At 39.7% G+C, this 22282-nt stretch overlaps 1 protein-coding gene across 2 annotated transcripts in view; it reads left to right on the top strand.

Annotated features, from left to right (window-relative positions):
• LOC122546367 (cytosolic carboxypeptidase 2-like) overlaps nucleotides 1-22282 on the top strand; it is a 183080-nt gene that overhangs the window by 139903 nt on the left and 20895 nt on the right. The window contains exons 12-18 of one of the 2 annotated variants that reach the window (XM_043685104.1): nucleotides 1793-1866; nucleotides 9334-9448; nucleotides 9723-9866; nucleotides 14849-14994; nucleotides 16304-16402; nucleotides 17983-18128; nucleotides 21049-21113. In XM_043685104.1, the coding sequence (XP_043541039.1) occupies nucleotides 1793-1866; nucleotides 9334-9448; nucleotides 9723-9866; nucleotides 14849-14994; nucleotides 16304-16402; nucleotides 17983-18128; nucleotides 21049-21113 (789 nt within the window). Of the gene's footprint in view, nucleotides 1-1792; nucleotides 1867-9312; nucleotides 9449-9722; nucleotides 9867-14848; nucleotides 14995-16303; nucleotides 16403-17982; nucleotides 18129-21048; nucleotides 21114-22282 lie in introns of both variants that reach the window. The other variant, XM_043685107.1, reaches the window with a different exon arrangement.

Raw genomic sequence — 22282 nt, 5'->3', positions numbered from 1 at the left:
GGTCATCCATCTTGTTTTCAATAGCTTGGATGTTTGCCATGAGTCTGCTGGGGAGGGAGGGAGACCTGAAGACCAGCATGTATCCCACATTTCCCGGATAGGTTGCTGCTCCTAGTCGATTCTGGGCATTGGTGAGAGAAGTCTGCTGCTCTGAGAGGTAAGTATGTGCTCCTGATGAGGTCCTGGGCACCGGGCATGTCTTTGAATGTTCCAGGGGTGTCTTGTGGTCGGTCTGGTCAGGCCTCCTCAATAGCGGGTCGCTATAGAGTCAGGTTTTGTCCCACACTGGTCAGGCCTTGGTTCTGGGTTTCCATGAGATTGGAGAGGTTAGGTCTGTGCGAAGCAGGATGGCCTCTGATCCCTCTGGGCTTTTGGTTCCAGCATCAGCAAGATAATTTGATACATCTATTGGGGCCCTGGGCACTAGTCCCTTTCATAAACTCCCGGTGGGGGGGGGTCTTGCAGACAGTCTGGTCTGGTCTCCTCCATGTCAGGCCACTGAGGAGTCAGGTCTTGTTCCCGTGCTGGTTGGGCTTTGGAAATTGGACCTCATTTGTCAGAGAACCTTCATACCTGAATGTAGATTTAGAGAGCATTGTTCATAATTCTGATGGACTTAGAATTGAGGTATAGAAGAGCAGAACGATTATAAAGTATGTAAGAATAAGATCTGTAGTAGACAGCTCGTAAAGAGTTGCCATGCTGTGGCATTATCTTGCTGCTACTAATGACCATTCACACCTTCTTTCTTTCCAAACGTTAAGGAAATTATTGATATTGCCTAAAGCTGGCAGAAACCAACTGGGTGGGCAACTAAATGAGCTTGGGATATTTCCTTGAGGTAACCAGATCTGGCTGACTGCAAACTGCATGCTGCTTCCAGAGAGTGGCTGAAACATCCTCAGTGCCTTTGAATGTACATACTCAGATTATTTGGTATCAGGGGCATCAAGGAAGTTTTAACCGAGACTTGAGGAGGGAATGAATGATGAGGGTAAATTTTACCAATCCTTCAGCGATGAGCTGGGAGGGGGCAACATCGGCAAAATGGCTTGGGAATGGCACAGAGGAGATTCCCTGATATTTTTCCACAGCCATGTCAGTTTAACAGTGCTGATAAAAGTGGGAAGATCTGCTACCTGCCTGGAGCCCAATTTGGCCCCTGAGGTACACAATTAAGGGCTTCCTACGGCTCATTTGCCATTTTTCCCATGACCTCTGAGTCATGGGAGACTGTCCAGGATAAAGTGCCATCATCTATTATGTCCCTGCTTTTGAGGCCCACCAATTCTGATGGATTGCCTTCCCTCCACCTCACCTCCATCACAACAATGGTGTTAACTGTTCCTCACAACAACCTTCCACCTGCCAGGCCCTGGAGTCTCCCTTCCATTCTTCATCAGAGCCTTGACCATTGAGGTGCCCTTTCCTCACAATGACAGGCTCAACAATAGTTACTGCTAGTCATGGTGCTGTTGAAGTTACTGCATTGCTGCCCCTCTGATTTAGACTGGCAGCTTTTTGGTAAGCTGTCATCTTTCATAGGAATTAGCCACTTTATTGATCACTACTGAATTGAGGCCTCATTGGATCCTAATCAGGATTGTCATTCTCTTTTGGCCCTGACAGCCAGTTGCCATTTTATTTCACAGTATCAGCAACAAAAAGCAAAAGATGTTTCTGGAAAAATAATTTTTGGACTATTCTTTACAAGTAATAACAACTTCCTCATGTTCATAAAGTATATTTTAAATTATGTTTCACTAATTTTAACAACTCTTTTTCTCTATAGGAACTGCGGAAGAAATGCATCTTTAAAATCATTCCTATGCTAAATCCAGATGGAGTGATAGTCGGAAACTATAGGTAAAGCATTCTAAGTAATTACATTAAAAACAAATTAAATTTTGTTTTAGTCCATCTGTATTATACATGGATATATCACGCATTATCTTTCAATTGTTTTGTTGCTATTTTGACCTGCTTTTTGGAGGAAGCCAAGGACAACACTTTCAGAAGGTTGATTTATACAAAAGACAGTTGGAATGGACAGTTTTCATCCATTCTTCCCATTTTATGCAAGTTCAATATAAAACCTCTCATGTTTATAATGGCAGCCAACGGCTTTGTCCTGGCCAACATCTATCAAGAAATCATAGACGCGGAATATTCATTTATCAAGGATTCTCATTGCCAATACTTACTCAAAACATTTCGTCCCCCCAAGATGCCTCTCTCTAGGTTACCTCTTAACTCAATAATTTGGAATATAAAACATTGTATCAGAGTCTATCTGAGTGCTGCTAATATTGGTTCAAAATTCTGCCTTCACTTTGTTGGGAGGGATCAATTCATTCAAAATATATTCACTTTGAATAACTTTCATAAATTTTAAAATACACCGAATAAAACTGGATGAGATAAAACCATCAATTCCCAGCTTTTCTGTACTGTCAGGTGCTTACGTTGCTTCTATAATAAAGAGGCTAGATCTTTGCATAAACCTGCACCTTTTATCTTTATGAAGATATCACATATAAATGAGCCAAATGTGATCGTCCATTAGTGGTTGGTCATTGATTGGCCAGCAGAAATCATTTTTATTATTTACATTTCACGTATAATTCAGCTCAGACATTTTATTTAAACATATTAGGAACTTTCTTGCAGCTATTTCCTTATGCCTTTGTAAACTATTTGCAAGTGCCACAGAAATTCTGTTCACACATGTTAGCAGAGTTTCTGCCAAGCATCCAGTTTAGATACAGTGGCACCAAGTAAATATTTGGTCCCCACCTCCCACTGGATATACTGTACAAAAATAGAAGCACTTAGAAAACTGTTGATGTGGATGCTGGAAATCTGAAATCAAAACAGCAAGTTTTCAAGAAACTCAGCAAGTGTGGCAACATCTGTGGAGTGAGAAACAGAGTTAATGTTTTAAGTCTAGTATGACTGAAGTCCAGTTAACCTGAAGAGTCATACTGGGCGTATACTGTTAACTCTATTACTCCAGATCTGCTGAGTTTCACCAATGCTTTCTGTCTCTAATTTAAGAAAGAATTTGAAGCCCAAGTGAGAATAAATTCATATTCTAACATTCAAGCAGAGTTAACCACATTCTTCTTTCAGTGTGTAATGTTTTTCATTTTAGCCACATGTGAACATAAGAAATGTTATGAAAGACAGACGGAAGCAGAGGAGTAAGAAGCAATATTGGCTCCAGCTGTGAAATAATGATCAGTCTGAAAGCTGTGCACATTGCATTAATAAATTCAATTGGCTGGATTGTGTTGCAGCAATGTGGAGACCTCACCAGTTGGAGAGCTGGTGGGAACCCAGTGACTATCATCACTGAACTGGCCAGTGTTGGGCTTACCACGTGATTAAGGATCTTTCTTTTGAAGGCGGAAATTTCACAGCTTGACTTGTTGGGATTGATGGGGGGGTGGGGGTGGTACATGCCGGTACTGCACAGAGTCCCAGCCACAGGATTGATGCTGGCCCCTGGCATGATATAAGCACAGGCATCTTTGGGGTTGTGAAGAGTCATAGTCATAGAGTTATACAGACAGAAGCTAACCCTCAGTGCAACCAGTCCATGCAGAACATAATCCTACCTGCCTGCTCCTGGACCATATCCCTCCAAACCTTTCCTATTCATGTGTCTACCTAAATGTCTTTTAAATGTTATAATTGTATCACATCCATCACTTCTTTAGGACGTTCATTCCACATGTGAACCACCCACTGTGTAAAATATTTGCCCCTCATGCCTTTTTTACATCTTTCTCCTTGCACCTTAAAAATGGGCCCCCTGGCCTTGAAATTCCCCATCCTGGGGAAAATACAACTACTATTAACTCGATCTATACCCCTCATTATTTTATAAACTTCCATAAGGTTGCCTCTCAATGTCCTACGCTCCAATGAAAATGTCCAAACCAATCCAACCTTTCTTTAGAACTCAAACATTCCATACTCAGCAACATCCTGGTAAATTTCTTCTGAACCCTCTCTAGCTTAATAATAACCTTCCTATAACTGGGTGACCAGAACCGAACACAGTACACCAGAAGAGGCCTCACCAATGTCCTGTACAACCTCAATATGACTTTCCAACTCCTATATCCGAAGGAGTGCAAATGAAGGCAAGTGTGCCAAACTCCTTTTTAACCACCCTGTCCAAATGTGATGCAAACTTCAGCGGATTATGTACCAGCACCCTTATGTCCCTCTATTCTACAACACTACCCAAGGCCCTACCACTAATTGTAGGGCCCTTGTTTGTTAGGGGTTCCAACAGGAGGGAGGGTTTCAGGTACATGGATAATTGGGGATCATTCTGGGGAAGGTGGGACCTCTTCAAACATGATGGTCTTCACTTGAATCAGAAGGGTACTAATATTCTGGGTGGGAAATTTGCTGGTACTATTCGGATGGTTTAAACTAGCTCAGCAGGGATTGGGAAGCTATGGTGTAATTCCACCGCACAGGCGGATGTGAGTAGGGAGGGCATGGGCAGGATTTCACCACCACAGGACTGTGCTGGCAGACAGCAAGCTGGTTTGAAGTGTATCTACTTCAGCACCAGAAGTATCCGAAATAAGGTAGGTGAGCTTGCAGCATGGATAGGTACTTGGGACTTCGATGTTGTGATCATTTCAGAAACATGGATAGAGCAGATTCAGCTACAAGTTCCAGGGTTTAGATCTTTCATTAAGAACAGGGAAAGCATTAAAAGAGGGGGAGGTGCGGTCTTGTTAGTCAAGGACAATATAACAGTTGCTGAAAGAACTTTTGACGAGGACTTGTCTATTGAGGTAGTATGGGCTGAGGTTAGAAACAGGAGAAGAAATGTCACACTGCTGGGAGTTTTTTTATAAAACTGTGCAGAGTTCCAGGGATGTGGAGGAGAGGATTGGCAAAACAATTCTGGGTAGGAGTGAAAGGAACAGGGTGGTCATTATGGGGGACTTTAATTTCCCCAACATTGACTGGAAATGCAATAACTCTAGATCGTCGGATGGATCAGTTTTTGTCCAATGTGTGCAGGAGGGTTTCCTGATGCAGTTTATCGAAGGGCTGACAAAAGGGGAGGCCACACAGGATCTGATGCTTGGTAATGAACCAGGCCAGGTGTTTGATTTAGTGGTAGGTGAGCAGTTTGGAGAAAGTGACCATAATTCGGTTACATTTACTTAGTGATGGAAAGGGGGTGGGTACATGCCACAGGGCAAGAGTTATCGATGGGGGAAGGGCAATTATAATGTGATTAGACAAGACTTAAGGCATAGAATGGGGTAGCAAAATGCAGAGGATGGGAACAATCGAAATGTGGAGCTGGTTTAAGGAACGGATATTGCACGTCCTTGATAGGTATATCCCTGTCAAGCAGGGAGGAAGTGATAAGGTAAGGGAACCATGGTTTGCAGATTAGCTAGGAGGGATTTAAAGAGATGGACATGAGTAGTCTTTAATAGGTAGAATAAAGGAGAACACTAAAGCTTTCTATAGGTATGTGAGGAATAAAAGGATGTCTAGGGTAGGAATAGGGCCAGTCAAAGACATAAGTGGGAAGTTGTGTGTGGACGCTGTGGAGATCGGAGAGGTACGAAATGAATATTTCTCATCAGTTTTCACTCAGGAAAAGGAGAATATTGTAGAGGAGAAGAATGAGATACGAGATATTAGACTAGAAAGGAGGTGGTGTTATCAATTCTAGAAGTTGTGAAAGTAGACAGGTCCCCTGGGCCGAATGGGATTTATTTGAGGATTTTCTGGGAAGCTCAGGAAGAGGTGTTGGAGCCTTTGACTTTGATCTTTGAATCATCATTGTGTACAGGTTTAGTACCAGAGGACTGGAGGATTGCAAATGTTGGGCCCTTGTTCAAGAAGGGCAGTAGAGATGACCCAGGTAATTATAGACCAGTGAACCTTACACCTGTTGTAGGAAAAGTTTTGGAAAGGATTATGAGAGATAGGATTTACAATCATCTAACAAGAAACAATTTGATTGCAGATAGTCAACATGGTTTCGTCAAGGACAGGTCATGTTTCACAAACCTCATTGAGTTTTTTGAGAAGGTGACCAAGCATATTGATGAGGGTATGGCAGTTGACATGATGTACATGGACTTCAGTAAAGCCTTTGATATAGTTCCACATGGTAGTCTTTTGGAAAAAATGCAGAGGCATGGGATTGAGGGTGATTAAGCAGTTTGGATTAGAAACTGGCTTTCTGTAAGAAGGCAGCGAGTGGTGGTTGATGGAAAATATTCAGCCTGGAGTCCAGTTACTGGTGGTTTGCCACAAGGATCTGTTTTGGGAACACTGCTGTTTGTCATTTTAATAAATGACTTGGACACAAGCATAGGTAGATGGGTCAGTAAGTTTGCAGATGACACTAAAGTCGGTGGAATGGTGGACAGTGTGGAAGAATGTTGCAGGTTGCAGGGGGACTTGGATAAATGGCAGAATTGGGCTGAAAGGTGGCAAATGGAGTTCAATGCCGATAAATGTGAGGTGATTCACTTTGGGAAGAATAACAGGAAGGCCAAATACTGAGTCAATGGAAGGATTCTTGGTAGTGTGGATGTGCAGAGGGATCTTGGTGTCCATGTACATAGATCCCTGAAAGTTGCCACCAAGGTTGATAGTGCTATTAAGAAGGCATGCAGTGTGTTAGGTTTTATTGGTAGAGGGATTGCCTTCCAGAGCCATGATGTCATGCTGCAACTGTACAAAACGCTATTGCGGTCTCACTTGGAATATTGTGTACAGTTCTGGTCGCCCCATTACAGGAAGGATGTGGAAGCATTGGAAAATTTGCAGAGGAGATTTAACAGGATGCCGCCTGGTCTGGAGGAAAGGTCTTATGAGGAAAGGCTGAGAGACTTGGATCTATTCCCATTGGAAAGAAGAAGGCTAAGAGGGGATTTGATAGAGACATACAAGATGATCAGAGGATTAGATAGGGTAAGTCTTTTTCCTAGGATGAGGACGTCAACTTGTATGAGGGGGCATAGCTACAAATTGAGGGATGATAGATTTAAGACAGAGGCAGGTTCTTTACTCAGAGAGTGGTAAGGGCATGGAATGCCCTGCCTGCCAATGTAGTTAACTCAGCCACATTAGGGAGATTTAAACTATCCATAAGCACATGGATGATAATGGAGTACTGTAGTGGGATGGGCTTAGATTAGTTCACAGGTCGGCCCAACTTCAAGGGCCGAAGGGCCTATCATACCCTCATTAGATTCGCTAATTAGTGCTATGTCATCAGCAAAAGCCAAGGTAGCACAATGAAAACTTTTGCCATCCTGACCTAAAAATATACCCTGCCGTTTTTCTTCTAAGGACGTAATGAGAGGGTCCATTACAATGTTGAATAAAATACAGTTCTGCACTGTATTTTTCTATGTTCTATGTTATAAAATGGAAGGTTAATACTTTTAGGTGATACCTTCTTCCTAATGTCTAGTCCTTAATCAGGCACAGGTTGCCTGTCAATGAAGGACCCTTCCCATGATACTGCAGGTAAATCTGATTGGATGTGGCTCAAAAGCCTTTAGGAGGCGTAGGAAACCAACTTGAATTCAGAGAAATCATGCTTAACCAATTTATTGGAATTTATTGAGGATGTAACATGTGATGAATAAAGTGGAATTGGTGGATGTACTGTATTTAGATTTCCAGAAGGCATTTGATAAGATGCCATATCAAAGATTATTGGAAGATAAAAGCTTTTCATGCAAGACATAACATATTGTCAATGATAGAAGATTCACTGGCTAACAGGAAACAGACAGTAGACATAAACTGATCATTTTCTGGTTCTTAAGATGTGACAGGTCATCTGTCAAATGGAGCTGGGGCATCAACAGTTTAAAATTTTATATAAATAACTTGAATGGAAGATGAAAACTATGGTTGCTATAAGTTGGAATTCTATTTCTATGTTGTATATGTGAAGAAGAATATATGGTTTTGCTTTAGAGATCTGTGAGTGGTGCTGTGTGACTGAAATATTGTTTATATACATCTAAATGTGCCATTAGTTCTGTGCCTTAGCAAAAGAGTAGAAGAGATTAAAATTGGACTATTGCCCAGCAACAGAGTGTCATGTGACACAGGGAGATATAGAAGGTTTTCCCTTTGGAGAGAGAGAACAATCCGGAATGTTAGCGAATATGAAGGTTTCTTTCAGAGAGAAAGGAAATGTATTAGCAGGGGTGCAATTTAACATTCTCCAAAACAGTCAAAACAGGAGAAAGCAGTTCTAAGAAACTACAGAAATAGAAGACTGGAAGACTTTGAAAAAGGAGTGAAAGAAAATTTTGTTAAGGATTAAATGAGCTATATTAATGGTTTGTTTAACAATCTCATAAAGAAACATAAACTAAAGAAGATAGCATCAAGTAAAGTTAGAAGTTTGATGAAATTAAAACCATTGCAGCTGTTCCAAGTGAATAGAGAACTTTAAAATGGAAAAGAGTGACCTTTCACTAAATTTGGGAGTCTATAAGAATTTTTTAAGGAAAAAATGTGGAATTTTTATTTCTGATATTTGTAATAAGGCCTTTTCAACAAGTTTCATACAGAATCATAGAATGATTCAATACAAAAGAGGCCCATCAAGTCAAATGCGATGTAAAGTAGTTCTGAATTTCTTTCCTTTTTATGTGTAATAAACTTTGATGTTTTTCTGCTAGCCTCTTGTGACTACATTCAGTGACTGACCACCAATGGTAACCAAAATGCAAAAATAAAACTTAGATACACCCAAGACAAAGATAAAAGAAAGCATGATTGCTGTCACCTCAAACAGTCCTTACCTACAATCACATACGAGTAGAGGAGGAAAATGTCACTAGGTACCAGGAGTAGTCATCTGGAAAAACACCACACATACTACTAGATAAGTTTTGTTAATTAATATGTCTTTAAAAATTTCTATTTACTCTACAGGAGGCTTTATAGAATTTAAATATGTCTATGCCTTGACCAATCACAGGCAACCTGTCTGGTTTAAAATATAAACAAAGCCTGTCAGTCATCACCAATTGATGCATTCTCAGTGGTGATGTTTCTATCAGTCAAATTTAACTTGCCAACTAATCTGCACTCTCATACACTATAAGTGTTGTTTTTGTCCTTAAAATGGTATTCTTGCAAATTGTTTGATAGGTGTAAGACAGAAAGCTTCAAAAAACATTAGCCCTTTCTCCACAGTACTGCATTTAAACATGTATTATTGTAAAACTGAGCTTTTCTGGTTAAGTTATAATGGATCATAACATTTATTTACAGAATGCATCCTCTTCATTCCAGGTGCTCTCTTTCTGCTAGAGACCTCAACCGAAACTATTGGAATCCAGAACAGGAACTCTTCCCTACAGTATGGCACACAAAAAAGATGGTTGAAGAGCTACAGAAAGACTATTACGTGAGTCAAAGATGATGCAGCTGAGAGACCACACCATGCATATTTTGTAGAAACATATGATACCCTTGTATATTAATATTATCTTTTCCCCAACTGTCTAATATTGTACTTTTTATAAAAGTCTGAATCATTAAGGACTAAGACTTTGTTCTCATTATCAGTCTTCAGTTAAGTTGATTTGCTTTTATCTTCATTTTATGATGTTGAAGACAAATAGATGATCTGTGGAAAATTGTAGATTTATGTCTTAATTTTGTGTTTTACCTTACCGCAGATCCTTTTGTATGGAGATCTCCATGGCCACAGTAGAAAACCCAATGCTTTTATGTATGGCTGCAGTCAGACAGGAAACACTTGTCAATTTGAAATACTCAACTACCTCAGAGAGAGAATATTTCCATGGCTGATCTCTCAGAGGGTAATTCAGAATGGTGTTTTGTTCTGTATTTCAGCCTAATTACAAGCACTTTTATGTTGGCCATCTTTTATGCTTATTGACAGTAATTTGATGTCATGAGCTAGCTTTCAGTTTCTATACTATCCTGTTTCCATTGACCAGCTGCGAACTTTGTAAATCCAGCGATATATTAGCAGTTCTTGTATTACCTAAGATCAATACTAGTGGTCACCTTTGTTCCTGAAATGAAGGAGTTTTTGCAGCTTCATTACAAGGCTAGATCATGGATTCCACATACATTTTATATCTTCAGGACTAGTTAACAAGTGAGTCTGCAGATTCTGCCCAACCTGCTGTATGCTTCCATCATTTTATTTTTGCTTGAGACCATCATTTGGCCCAAAACCTGGCAAGATAGGGGTGGCATGTGACTCAGTGGTTAACACTGCTGCCTCACAGCACCAGGGTCCCAGGTTCAATTCCAGCCTTGGGCAACTGTCTGTGTGCAGTTTACACATTCTCCCTGTGTCTGCATGGGTTTACCTCCAGGTGCTCTGGTTTCCTACCACAATCTAAAGATGTGCAGGTCATGTGAATTGGCTGTGCTAAATTGCCCATAGTGTTAGGTTCAGGAAGAAGGGCTTATGCCCGAAACATTGATTCTTCTGCTCCTCGGATGCTGCCTGGCCTGCTGTGTTTTTCCAGCACCACATAGTGTTAGGTACATTAGTCAGGGGTAAATGGGTCTGAGTGGGTTACTCTTCGGAGGGTCGGTGTGGACTGGTAGGTCTGAAGGACCTGTTCCACACTGTAGGGAATCTAATCATAAATATCACTTCTAGTTGTTATGTTCACAAGCAAAATGATTGGAATTAATGTTTTCAGAGTTAAGTACTGATCTTTGCCAGAAGGATGTTGGAATTCAAGATATCAGATTTAATTAACACTTTCACCACTTATAAGGTCCATTGAGATTTGAACTGTTACATTTTAATGAAGACAGTGGTTATATTTTATTTGGTGTAAGATTTGAGAAATGGCCATTGCTGAGCAGTAGAATCACGCATTCTATTGTATTCCATTGAGTTGCGGGTAGAGATGAGATCTCTATGCTACTGCTCCCTTGGTCATGCCCCAGGTATCATTGCATCAGCCAATGTCAGACTTCATACCTCTGTGATCTCTATCCTTGGAAAAGATCCCATACTTTTCTTTTAAAGCCACAGAAATAACTTTGATTTCATTTAATAATTACCTTCCTATTACTTGAGTAGCTCTTTAGAAAACATGCAGTTTTTATGTCTGTGCACCCATGCAAAGTCAGTGTCTCATAATTCTCAACATCATCTTTCTACTTTGAGACTCTTATCAGCACATTGACATTGCAATACCAAATTTGACTAAAGCAAGAAAAACAGGGTGGCCTTGATACTTGGCTATTTTGTCTCAGTTCTATCCATATCTAGGCCCCAGAGACGCTGTTGAGATGTTTATCTTTTAGTTCTTACACGGTAGCCTGTCTGTTTTCATAATCTGCTAGATTTCTGCTGACATTTACTTTTTTTATTATTTGGTCCAGGAAGGCCCAAATCACATCATCCCACTTCTCAGCAATCTTTACCTTGGGGTATATCTTAGCAGTATTTAAAAATAAAATCAATGTAGGATTCAGTATAAGAATAAAATTACAACAAGTGTACAGTCAGCTATAGTATTTCAAATAGTTTTTGTTAATTCACAATAAAACCTGTGTAACAATTTCCTAGGAATCATAAAAGAACATTATGATTCCAATGAATTCTCAATCAACCTTTTTTCTTAGTTTTTAAAGTCATAAATTATGTAATCCTTTGTTTTGAATATGAAATCTTCAACATCAGGGCAGCCCTAATGATGTTGCTAATAGATCTGTCAAAAAAATAATGATCAGAACACTAGTGTTAAGGCTACTTTAAAAAATAATTGTTCATGGGATCTTGATGTCGCTGACTAGGGTGGCATTTAGTGCCCATCTCTAATTGCTCTTGAGAAGATGATGGGGAGAGGCGTCCCTCAACCACTACAGTCCTTGGAGGGTAGGTACAACCATAGTGTTGTAAGGAAAGGAGTTTTAGAATTTAGGGACATTTTAGAAAAGGTAATGGAGTTCCAAGTCAGAATGAAGTACTGCTTGAAGGAGGATTTGCAGGTGGTGATGACTCCATGCATCTGCTGCTTTTGTCCTTCCAGATGGTAGCGACCATGAGTTTGAAAGATGCTCTCAAAGAAGTTTTTTTTAGGGGTTGGTTGATTTCCCATGATAGTACCGGTACTTAACCAAGAACAGATTGGGCATTCAGCTCAAACAGGGTTAAAAGTCTAAATTCAATCAAATGAGAAAGGAAACATAGCAGAGAAGATGAGAGGCAAACCAAACAGCAGGAGAGTAAAAGACATAGAATAATAGAAAAGAAGGATGGGAGAAGGACATGGGTCATGGGACTTGGAAGTGAAGAGAATGAAGGTAGGGATTGAATCAAGTGGAGAGGAATACAATAGGACCATCAAAGATGGGGAAATTACATAGTGAGAGAAGAACAAGCTAATGAATTCTCAACTGGGGGGGAAGTCTAGTGAACAGTCCTTCATTTTAAAAAAGAATGTTTCAGCTCCCTTTCCCCCTTGTGGGACATGATTTATTTCACTGGATTAATTTTACTTACAGATCATTGGCTTTCCAATTGAATGAAATCTTGGTATCCAGTGCTTCCATCTGAATTAGACATCAACTTCCCAGCTTGTTTGGGAGCTTGTTTACCAATGATAACTCATCTCAAGTGATGTAGAGAAAGGTGAGGTGAAATGATGAACCAGAAAGAGGGTAAGATTTGAGGAAGAAAGAGATTAGAGATTATTTCTTTCTCAGAAAAAAAAGCAAAGGGAAAGATAAAGGTTGTAGAGAGAAGAAATAGGTCTGGAGTAGGATATTAATAAGAAAATAAAAGCCAGTTCTGCTGAAAGCAAAACTAAGAAAACCAGACACGGGCACAGAATATTGGAGGAATTCCCCAAATGGAGGACAGAGTTTGTGATCTGAAATTGAGTCCTGAAGGCTGTGAAATACCTAAGTAGAAAATAATTTATACAGTAGGAAAAGAGGGCTCTAGGGACCCATTTCCAGGGAGAGGCTATCTACTAAGATTCATTATAAACCATTCATTCTCATAGTTACGTTTATTACACTTCCTCACACCCTGCATCCTGTAGAGACTCTATTCCATTCTCCCAGTTTCTCGGTTCCAGTGGAACATTGGGCATTGGGCTCCAGTGGAACATTGCAGTGGGATGGGTACAGAAATACGAGGGTGAGAACAAAATGGTATTTTGAAATGGCAAGCAACTGGAAAGTCAGAGTTTTGCTTGTAGACAGAATGGAAGTGTTCTGAAAAGCAGTCACCCAGTCCATGTTTGGTCTCACCATTGTAGAGGACTCTGCATTGTGAGCAACAAATACAGTACAGTAGATTGAAAGAATTACAGTTTCACTTTGGAATATTCAAATGTTTGGACACTGAAGAGAGAGGCAGTGGGTGTTGTATCTCCTGCAATTTCCTAAAAATGTACCAAGGGAGGAGGATGAGGGAGATGTTGAAATAGAGTGGACCAGGTGTCATGGAAGGAATGGTCCTTTAGGATTACTGACTACGAAAGGGACAGGAATGTGTGTGTGTTGGTTGTGGTATCATGCTGGAGGTGGTAGAATTGGGAGGTGATAACCCTTTGAATATAGAGGTGCAGGTAGAAAATAAGGGCAAAGTGAAACCTATCGAAGTTGTGGAATGAAAGAGAAGACATAAGAACAGCAAATGGATGGAACACAGTTGAGAATCCTGTCCATCATAATGGGAGGGAATTCTGAATTAATGAAAAAGGAAAACATGTTGGAAGCAATATTGTGGTAGGTAGCATAATCAGAACAGATTGATGGAGACCGAGAAACTGGGAGAATGGAATAGAGTCTCTACAGGATGCAGGGTGTGAGGAAGTGTAATAAACGTAACTATGAGAATGAATGGTTTATAATGAATCTTAGTAGATAGCCTCTCCCTGGAAATGGGTCCCTAGAGCCCTCTTTTCCTACTGTATAAATTACACAACATTTACACCTTTTTATCTCCAAATGCTTTGCTACTTAGGAAATGTAAAAGGAAAGAAGAATAGACAAGAAGGGAAAGATGCAGAATCTGGGTCTCATTTTATACTATATATGGGTTCAAATTAGCTTTGTTTTTCTCTCCACAGATACTGTGAGGCCTGCTGATTTCCTTCAGTATTTTCAATTTTTATTTCGAATTTCCAACATCAGCAGTGTTTTGCTTTTGTCTTATTTTAACAATATTTATCAGCCTTGGGCATTGAGCAAAGATTGACTTTGAGATAGTGTGAGGTTAATCGAAATTTCTACAGTGTTTTTCAACAATGTTTCTTATAATTAAAACCAGTTACAGAGCAGTCATCCATGGCTGGAGTTAATCAATATTTCTGAAAATCACATTCATGGTTTGGAAAAGGCTTGCAGTGGATTCCAAAGCATTTTAGAACAATTAACAGTGGCCTTTATTGTAATACTTCTTACAGAAGTACTAAGCATTCCAAACTGATCAAACATTATTCATCTTTAATGACTCAAAGCTTTCTATTTCATTCTGGTTCTTATTAAAAATAATTTCTAAGAGTTTCCAGAACCTTGAGCAAAGTTTAATTTGTAAATGTTCTGTGGAATTTGATTTAATCCAAATCTCTTTACTGAAGCTGGCTATATATTCTCAATAAAAAGTAATAATGAGCTTGGGTGAGATATTGTATCTGAAAAAGTGTTGCTGGAAAAGCGCAGCAGGTCAGGCAGCATCCAAGGAACAGGAGAATCGATGTTTCGGGCATAAGCCCTTCTTCAGGAATCATCTATTGTATCATCTATGTCATACGAGTGACTGAACAAATTACATTACATTTTCTGTTGTGAGGATCCAGAGAGGTTTGACTGGAAGAGCTGCAAGTTTCATATCCAAAAGTGTAAAGAATCGACAGGACGTGTGGTGATGTACAGGCAGCTCGGCCTTATAGATTCCTTCACCTTAGAAGCCTCATTCTCAGGAGCCATAAAAGAACAGTAAGAAAATCACTGTGTCTCTAATACATCACACCTTTTAAAATATATTTATATATGTATATACAATTATAAACAAGAATACAAATTTAATGATTCAGTGGTTACAAGTCCACTAGTAACCTGGAGGACAAAGCTGATAGCCGTGGGATGACTGACTTTGCCTGAGAGTGACAAAGCAAAGTCTTACAGCAGACCATCAATGTAGTAATCTACTGAATGTTAGGATATTGGTTCATTACAGCCCCCAGGGTTGCAAATGCGCTTGAAGGCTAAAATCATTCAACCAGGCAAGAATGATTGCATGAATTAACTGGCAGGGGAGTGGGCCTAGGTTTTCTTGCCTCAGCTGTCTTCTGAGAATTTACAAATGCCTCATAAGTTTAAGTTAAATTAGGTTTACCACCGTTACTTTTCAATAAGTTTACATTTTTGTGAATAATACCAGAATGTATTTTTCCTATCCACCCTTCCTGGAAGAGCTACCAAATCCAACTTACAAGTGTCTAGTGAAAGAGGATATTCTTTTTAAAGCATTTAACCTCATGGAGTGGCAGGTATAACGATGCTACCAATTGCAGGCTCTGTTTGATTCTCTCGTTAACAAGATCTTAATGGTTTCTCTTTTCTTTGTGCATAGAGGACTTAATAATTATTTATGTAGGCTTTGAATACTCAAAGAATGATTATTCAGTACCAATGAGTCATCAGCCTTGGCCAATCCTCGAGAAAGATCTGGAGCTTTAATTGTTTTAAAGAATTCAAAGGAAGCAGTGAAGGAGAGGAAGAATAGATAAGGAAGGAAAAGATACTGAATCTGGGGCTCACTTTATACTGTGTGATGAAATTATGCTTTTTTGTTCAGGCTTTTCATTTTTGAGAAGACTGGGGTCTCATTGCCATCTCATTTTATTGTGTATTTAAGTGGATGGGAAGGGATTATGTCTTGTACGTAGAGAGGAACCCACTTTTTGTGCAGATGAGGGAAAAATTCACTTTTAGAATGTGGAAGCTTGTATTTGTATGCTGTTATATGAAGCCCACTCATCAATTTTGTACTTGTATGCTGTTATGTGAAACCCACTCATTAATTTTGACCAGAGTACTCTGGCCCATAATTTGAGAAAGATGGACATCTCCAGTCAAAAGGTAGAGGAGTACAGAGGCATGGAGTTTCTGCAGAGAGAAGGTTGAAAACCATGGTTATCTGCTGTCACTCTCACTTTTAAACACAAACTGGTCTTGAACAGCTCCTTGTGAAAGTTCTGTAGCTGTAATTTCCAATTCTGATGTTTGTCTTCCTTTTTTTCAGACTTGCTGAGCGTCATTTCAACATTCAAGATTTTATGTCAATCGGGAAAACTTTCTGTGAAGGCATTATAGACTATATTAGTCTGGATGAAAATCCCTTGTAGGTTTGGTAATTTATAAAGTGTTATAACAAGTCAGAAAAATTTCAAGGCAGGAGGGAAGATTTTCTTGTCTCATCCCTTGCCATAGTGGCAGATAGGAGCACTGCATCCAAAGTTCTCTCCATACTCAAGAATATCAGGATTTCCTCCCTGGACCACTTACATAGCTTCACCTCCCAAAGCAGGGAAATGTGCCTAAATATCACAAAGTAAAGCAAGGCATAGTTCCAGTTCTCTTGGGTTTCAACAGCCAGAAGTTCCCAATTAGACTTCAACACCATGAAACTTGGGCCATTGTGGGGGTGGGAGCATGGGGGTTACAATGTGTAATAGGAGTTCACTGATCTTTTTCAATGGAAAATCTGGGTCAGCTGGACTCCGGGAGCAAACAATATAACTATGCTGTTAAGGTGTATTTGCATAGGAATGGTCAGCAAGCAGTAATATTGGGAAATGAGTAATATGTGGGTTCTACAATGGGGATTTATGAGCATATCCCCATTGTAGAACCTACATTTACTGCAGGTGCAAGCCAAGATCAATCAGCCTTTAAACAAGGAGCATTCCTTAGATTTGGATTAGGAAAGTCAATAACCAAACACATTTTCCACTTGCATTTTCCTACTTCTTGATAAGCAATCAATGGGGGTAGTTTTGACTGTGTTAATTGTCTAATTTGGGACAATCTTGGGCCTCTAGGTTCAGGCACATGTTGATGTCACATTGCTCAACACGTGGGTCACGACCCCATGGAGCTTGGGCTGAATGCTAGTGGCCATTTTGAATCGTCATGCTCTTCTTCTATTGCTGGGTGTGCCCTAACAGATCTCTATTAGGCTTGATTGAATCCCCAAAATATCTGTGAAAAGTCAAATGTTAAAATTTGCAATGAAAGGTATTTCCACCGCTGAATTTCTCTCCTCAGCCAATCAGGACCTAAAGTTGAGCTTTCACTCTTCTCTGGCGTGACTCCACTTTAATGCCTCAAACCTTTTGAGACCTGGAGGGGGTGGACGTGGGCCCAGGTGTGTTTCTGATCCTCAGCAACTTGAGGAAGAAAGAGTTTAATATACAAAATGATGGCTAAATTATACTATATTTAACTTAGCCACTTGTGACATAATTGTCAGCAATTTCTCATCTTCATCAACTTTATGTAAACCTGTCAGAGAAGATTGTTCAAGCATTACACAGCATATTTCATTTTCATTTCTTGATGCTTTTTTTTAGCAGATGTTTATCCATCTTCTACCCTATCATTGTAGAATTTCATTTTAAAAGATGGTGTTCATTCTACCATTAGCTGTCATTTTATTTTTTGAAAATATAAATACTTGGAAAAGAATCAATGTATTTTAAGCCATGTTCCTCTCTTCAACAGAAATTGCTGCTGCTACATCAAAGTATTTGAATTCAATATCTAATTTAAATATTATAATATTGCTAATTAACATGTTGCACAAGTTATGCATAAGTATTTATTGGTATGTATGTCATTTTAATACCAGGCTTTAATTTTCTGTAATGATGTACAGAGTAAACAGTCAATATTTAATCCTCTGTGAATTTGTTTTTGTAGGAAACTTAATGAAGCAATTCTAAATTTGACATATTCAATAGCAACAAATCATAGCGGGAACAATACTGCGACAGTCAGTTCAGAACTCAATTTGTTTGAAGGAGAAGATAAAAGACACAAACATGAAAAAACCACTGCTGATAATGGTAATTTATAAGGAAGTACTGTCTAAAATGAGAAAAACATAACTTCAACTAGAAGATATGTTTATGCTTACTTTTCATTTATAGTTGTGCAGGCAGAAATGTAGAGTCCACGTGTGATTTAAGGACTGGGTAGACTTGCAGAAATCTGATCAAAATAACTATAAGAGCCCATTCCACTTCATTTCATTCTTTAATTAAAGAAGTGACAAACTGCATACGCTGGATATCTGAAATAAAACTGAAGTGGCTGGAAATGCTCAGAAGGTCCATCAGCATCTGTGGAAAGAGAAACAATTGTTAACATTTCAAATTTATCTACTAAGTACTTCCAGCATGCTTAGTTTTTATTTCAGTTTGTTCTTGCTTGTCACATCTGACTTATTATACTTGATTCTGTAGATAAATGACCACTTATTCTGTTTGAAATTTTAATATAAAGCAGAAGCATTTTTGTGCAGATTGGTGCATTAATCATTTTGTCCTCAGCGGGCACTTTGCACATTTCACAGGCATTCTTCCATGTCTTGGGTGAACATACTTTTCATCTTGGTCGAAAGTATGGTGCTGGAAAAGCACAGTGGGTCAGGCAGCATCCAAGGAACAGGAGAATTGATGTTCGGCCAAAAGCTCTTCATCAGGAATGAGGCTTGTGGGCTGAGGGTCTGAGAGATAAATGGGAGGGGGATGGTGGGGGTGGGGTGGGCAGGAAGGTAACTGAGAATATGATAGGTACATGAGGGTGGGGGAGAAGGTGATAGGTCAGAGAGGAGGGTGGAGCGGGTAGATGGGAAAGACAATGGACAGGTCAGAAGGGCAGTGCCGAGTTGAAGGCTTGGGACTGGGGCAATGAGGGGGGAGGGGAAATGAGGAAACTGGTGAAATCCACATTGTGGCCGTGGCTGAACACTTCAACTCCCCCTCTCACTTTGCCAAGGACATGCAGGTTCTAGGCCTTCTCCATCGCCAAACCCTTACCATTCGATGCCTGGAGGAAGAACACCTGCAACCACATGGGATCAATGTGGATTTCACTGTTTTCCTCATTTCCCCTCCCCCAACATTATCCCAGTCCCCAGTCCAACTCGGCATCGCCCTTCTGACCTGTCCATCGTCTTTCCAATTTATCTGCTCCACCCTCCTCTCTGACCTATCACCTTCTCCCCCACCTTCATCTACCTATTGCATTCTCAGCTAACTTCCCCTCACCCCCATTTATCTCTCAGTGCTTTTCCAGTGCCACATGCTCGAGTCTGATCTCCAGCATCTGCAGTCCTCACTTTCTCCTTTCATCATGTTCCAGTTATGAGATATATAACATTATGATTTGGGACTGTTTCTTTAAATTAAAGGTAAAATGAAGGAGGTCCTGTGACCTGTTCTGAAGTCTGCTGGACCTGAGGCAGTTAATAATAAAAGGAAAGCCCAGACTGAGTTACTGGGGAAACAGTGTCAGGGTTGGGAACAATGGCAGTCACCTCTAAATTGACAATGGGCATTCACAAGCCCCAGAATGGTACTGAAAGTTTTGGATTGTAAACAATTATGAAGTAAACTTTCCATTTACTTCAAGATGAATGAGTTGGTGTCAAGAGTAGCCAATCAGCATTCCTATTTGGATGCAGACTAATATGATTTAATTTGCCATGGGGAACAACACTGAGAAAGTCATTTTGAGATCAGGCTATAGGCTTTCCTGAATAATTACAAGAGGCTTTACTGCAGATGATGGATTTAGGAAACTCACTGCAAACTCAGGAATGCACCTGGAAGCAGACACCTAAAATTACTGCTTGGTGAATTGGGGAAAACCAAACTCATTGCAAACTGGAAGCAACTATTCACTGTTTGTGGGTTAAACTTTATGGCAAGTGATAAGTACCAAAAATAGAACATTCCTTTCTATAGTTTAAAGTACCAGTGTGCCAAAAATAGAAAGTAGTGCTTTGTCAATTGTTGCATTTATTTGTGCCAAAAGACTAAGGGAGAACTTTAACATGCGTAGATCCGGTGAACTGAAGTTACAGTGTTGCACCCATTGCATGCTTTACCCTAAAGTTATGTTGAAGATTAGACTAGCAAAATCATGACAAAGTAAAATGGGAAAGTAGCAATAGTTGCAGGAACGATACCTGGTTCTATAAGTACTTAATCTAGATGATTTCCACTGAATGTATCAGTGATAGTGTTTCATAATGGAACAAACCATATCTGTCAAAGAATTGAGCATAAACAGCCTCTTCTAAAAGTTTCTCACTCTGTTAATTGAATACAATTTGAAGCTTTTAAATAAAATACAGGCAGTTCTTCCAGATTGCGATAGTTGCGCTCTTGTGCGTCCCAGTGGTGTACAAACATCACGCAACATAAACAACACTTAAAGTGTTGGCGATTTAATCACATTATAGTCAACGTACTTTAAAGGTTCGTGCTTCAGAAATAATGTTCCCTATTCACCCAATCATATAACAGCCAATTCGTATAAACAAAAGACATATTATAGCAGAACTGACTGTAACGTATCATATACAATTGAGACCATGATGCTGAGATTAAGAGTCCCATTAACTTTCAACTGAGCTAAGCAGAAAAGTATTCAAGAACTTGGTCCACAAAATCCTGACAACTTCACCACGCACTTCCCAATAAGGCATCAGAAGAGTTAACTAGGCACTGGTAACTACGGTGTAGATAAAATCAATGTGAAACATCCTTCCATGACCCTTCTTCAGGTGGTGACATACAAAAATCACTTAACTGAGCTTCATTTGTGGTTAGAAAGGATATCAGTCACTTAACATTTGCAGCAGTGACACTAAACTCACTCATATTGCATACAATTATTATTAATTCTAAAAGTATATTTACTATTATTAAAATCCTTAGTATTTACAACATTTTTTGCTTTTCATTTTGTATTCAGATTCGAACTTGATTCAGTTGGATGCTGTAAAAGGAAGCTGCAAAATAAATGAATACAATGAAGAGGTGAGACATTTACTAAATTATCCAGTCCTGCCAATCGAAGCAGAAGGACCTCGCCAAATGCAGGTCCAGTTCCTTTTTAATGAGTATCTCTGAAAATGGAAACATGTCATTTTCAATGACACAATGTTGCCCTATTGATTAATGCTGATAAATTTAATGGTATGGAATTTCTGATGCATGGGGACCTCACAGCCTCCCCAACACACCAGAATCCAAGGAAATTTCCCAGGAACTTAAAGATTCTACTGGACAATTAATCAATACCCAGACCCCTCCAAAAGTATTCATTTAAATCAGGGAATCCAGAAGGTTCCACTGCAGTTAAGGAAATAGTTACTCAGGAAATATTAGACTGTTAAATGTCCTACATAATTCCCAAGTGACTTTTAAACTGACCTCCAACGTAACTGACACCCCATCCACCCCTTAACAACTATAATTCCCGAAAATCACTAAAAACCCTCCAAGTCCTGAGCCAATGCCATCCCCTCTATGCCCAAGACCCCAACAGCTCAACATCATCCCCTGCTACCACCTGAACCCCCTCCCGAGGGAATCAGAATGTAACCCCGACTGCTGAAACCCAATCTCTTGCCCACCGCTGGACCCAATTCCCACTTCTTCTCTGGACCCACACCTTCACCCTCACTGAACCGGAAAATCTACCATCGTTACCTAGTCCCCTCAGCTTGTACCTTGGCACCTTACTTCCTGTCATCTTAGCCTCACACTTCCTTTATGTACTTACCTTTCCACAAGAATTGTTAAGGGGACTGCATTACTGATATTTAAATGAGAGATTACGGAAACTGACTGCTGTAAAAAGGGGGCATGGTTTGCCTCCATGCATCCCTCCACCCCACCCCACCATGTTCTACATTACCTGTCAGAATGGAAATACAGATCCACATTTTGGAAGAAACACCGATCAAAATGTCATGTCAGAAATATGGACCTTTTTAATTCCATAAAAAAGGAGTGGTCTGGCAGTCTTTATGTAATTACCACTTCTTGGAAAATCATGCCCTTTATTATCCTCTTCATTTGCACTGACCTGGTTTTGAAGTTCATTTTGATTTAATTGAGATTATTTTCATATTCTTTAAAATGATAAATGTTGACACAATTAAGATAAGGATCAAATGTACTTCACATGCCAAGTTCATTTG

The sequence above is a fragment of the Chiloscyllium plagiosum genome, chromosome 3 (assembly GCF_004010195.1).
Source record: "Chiloscyllium plagiosum isolate BGI_BamShark_2017 chromosome 3, ASM401019v2, whole genome shotgun sequence".
Taxonomy (NCBI): Eukaryota; Metazoa; Chordata; class Chondrichthyes; order Orectolobiformes; family Hemiscylliidae; genus Chiloscyllium; species Chiloscyllium plagiosum.
Note: the sequence above shows the minus strand (reverse complement) of the source record. Positions and strands in the feature narration are given on the sequence as shown.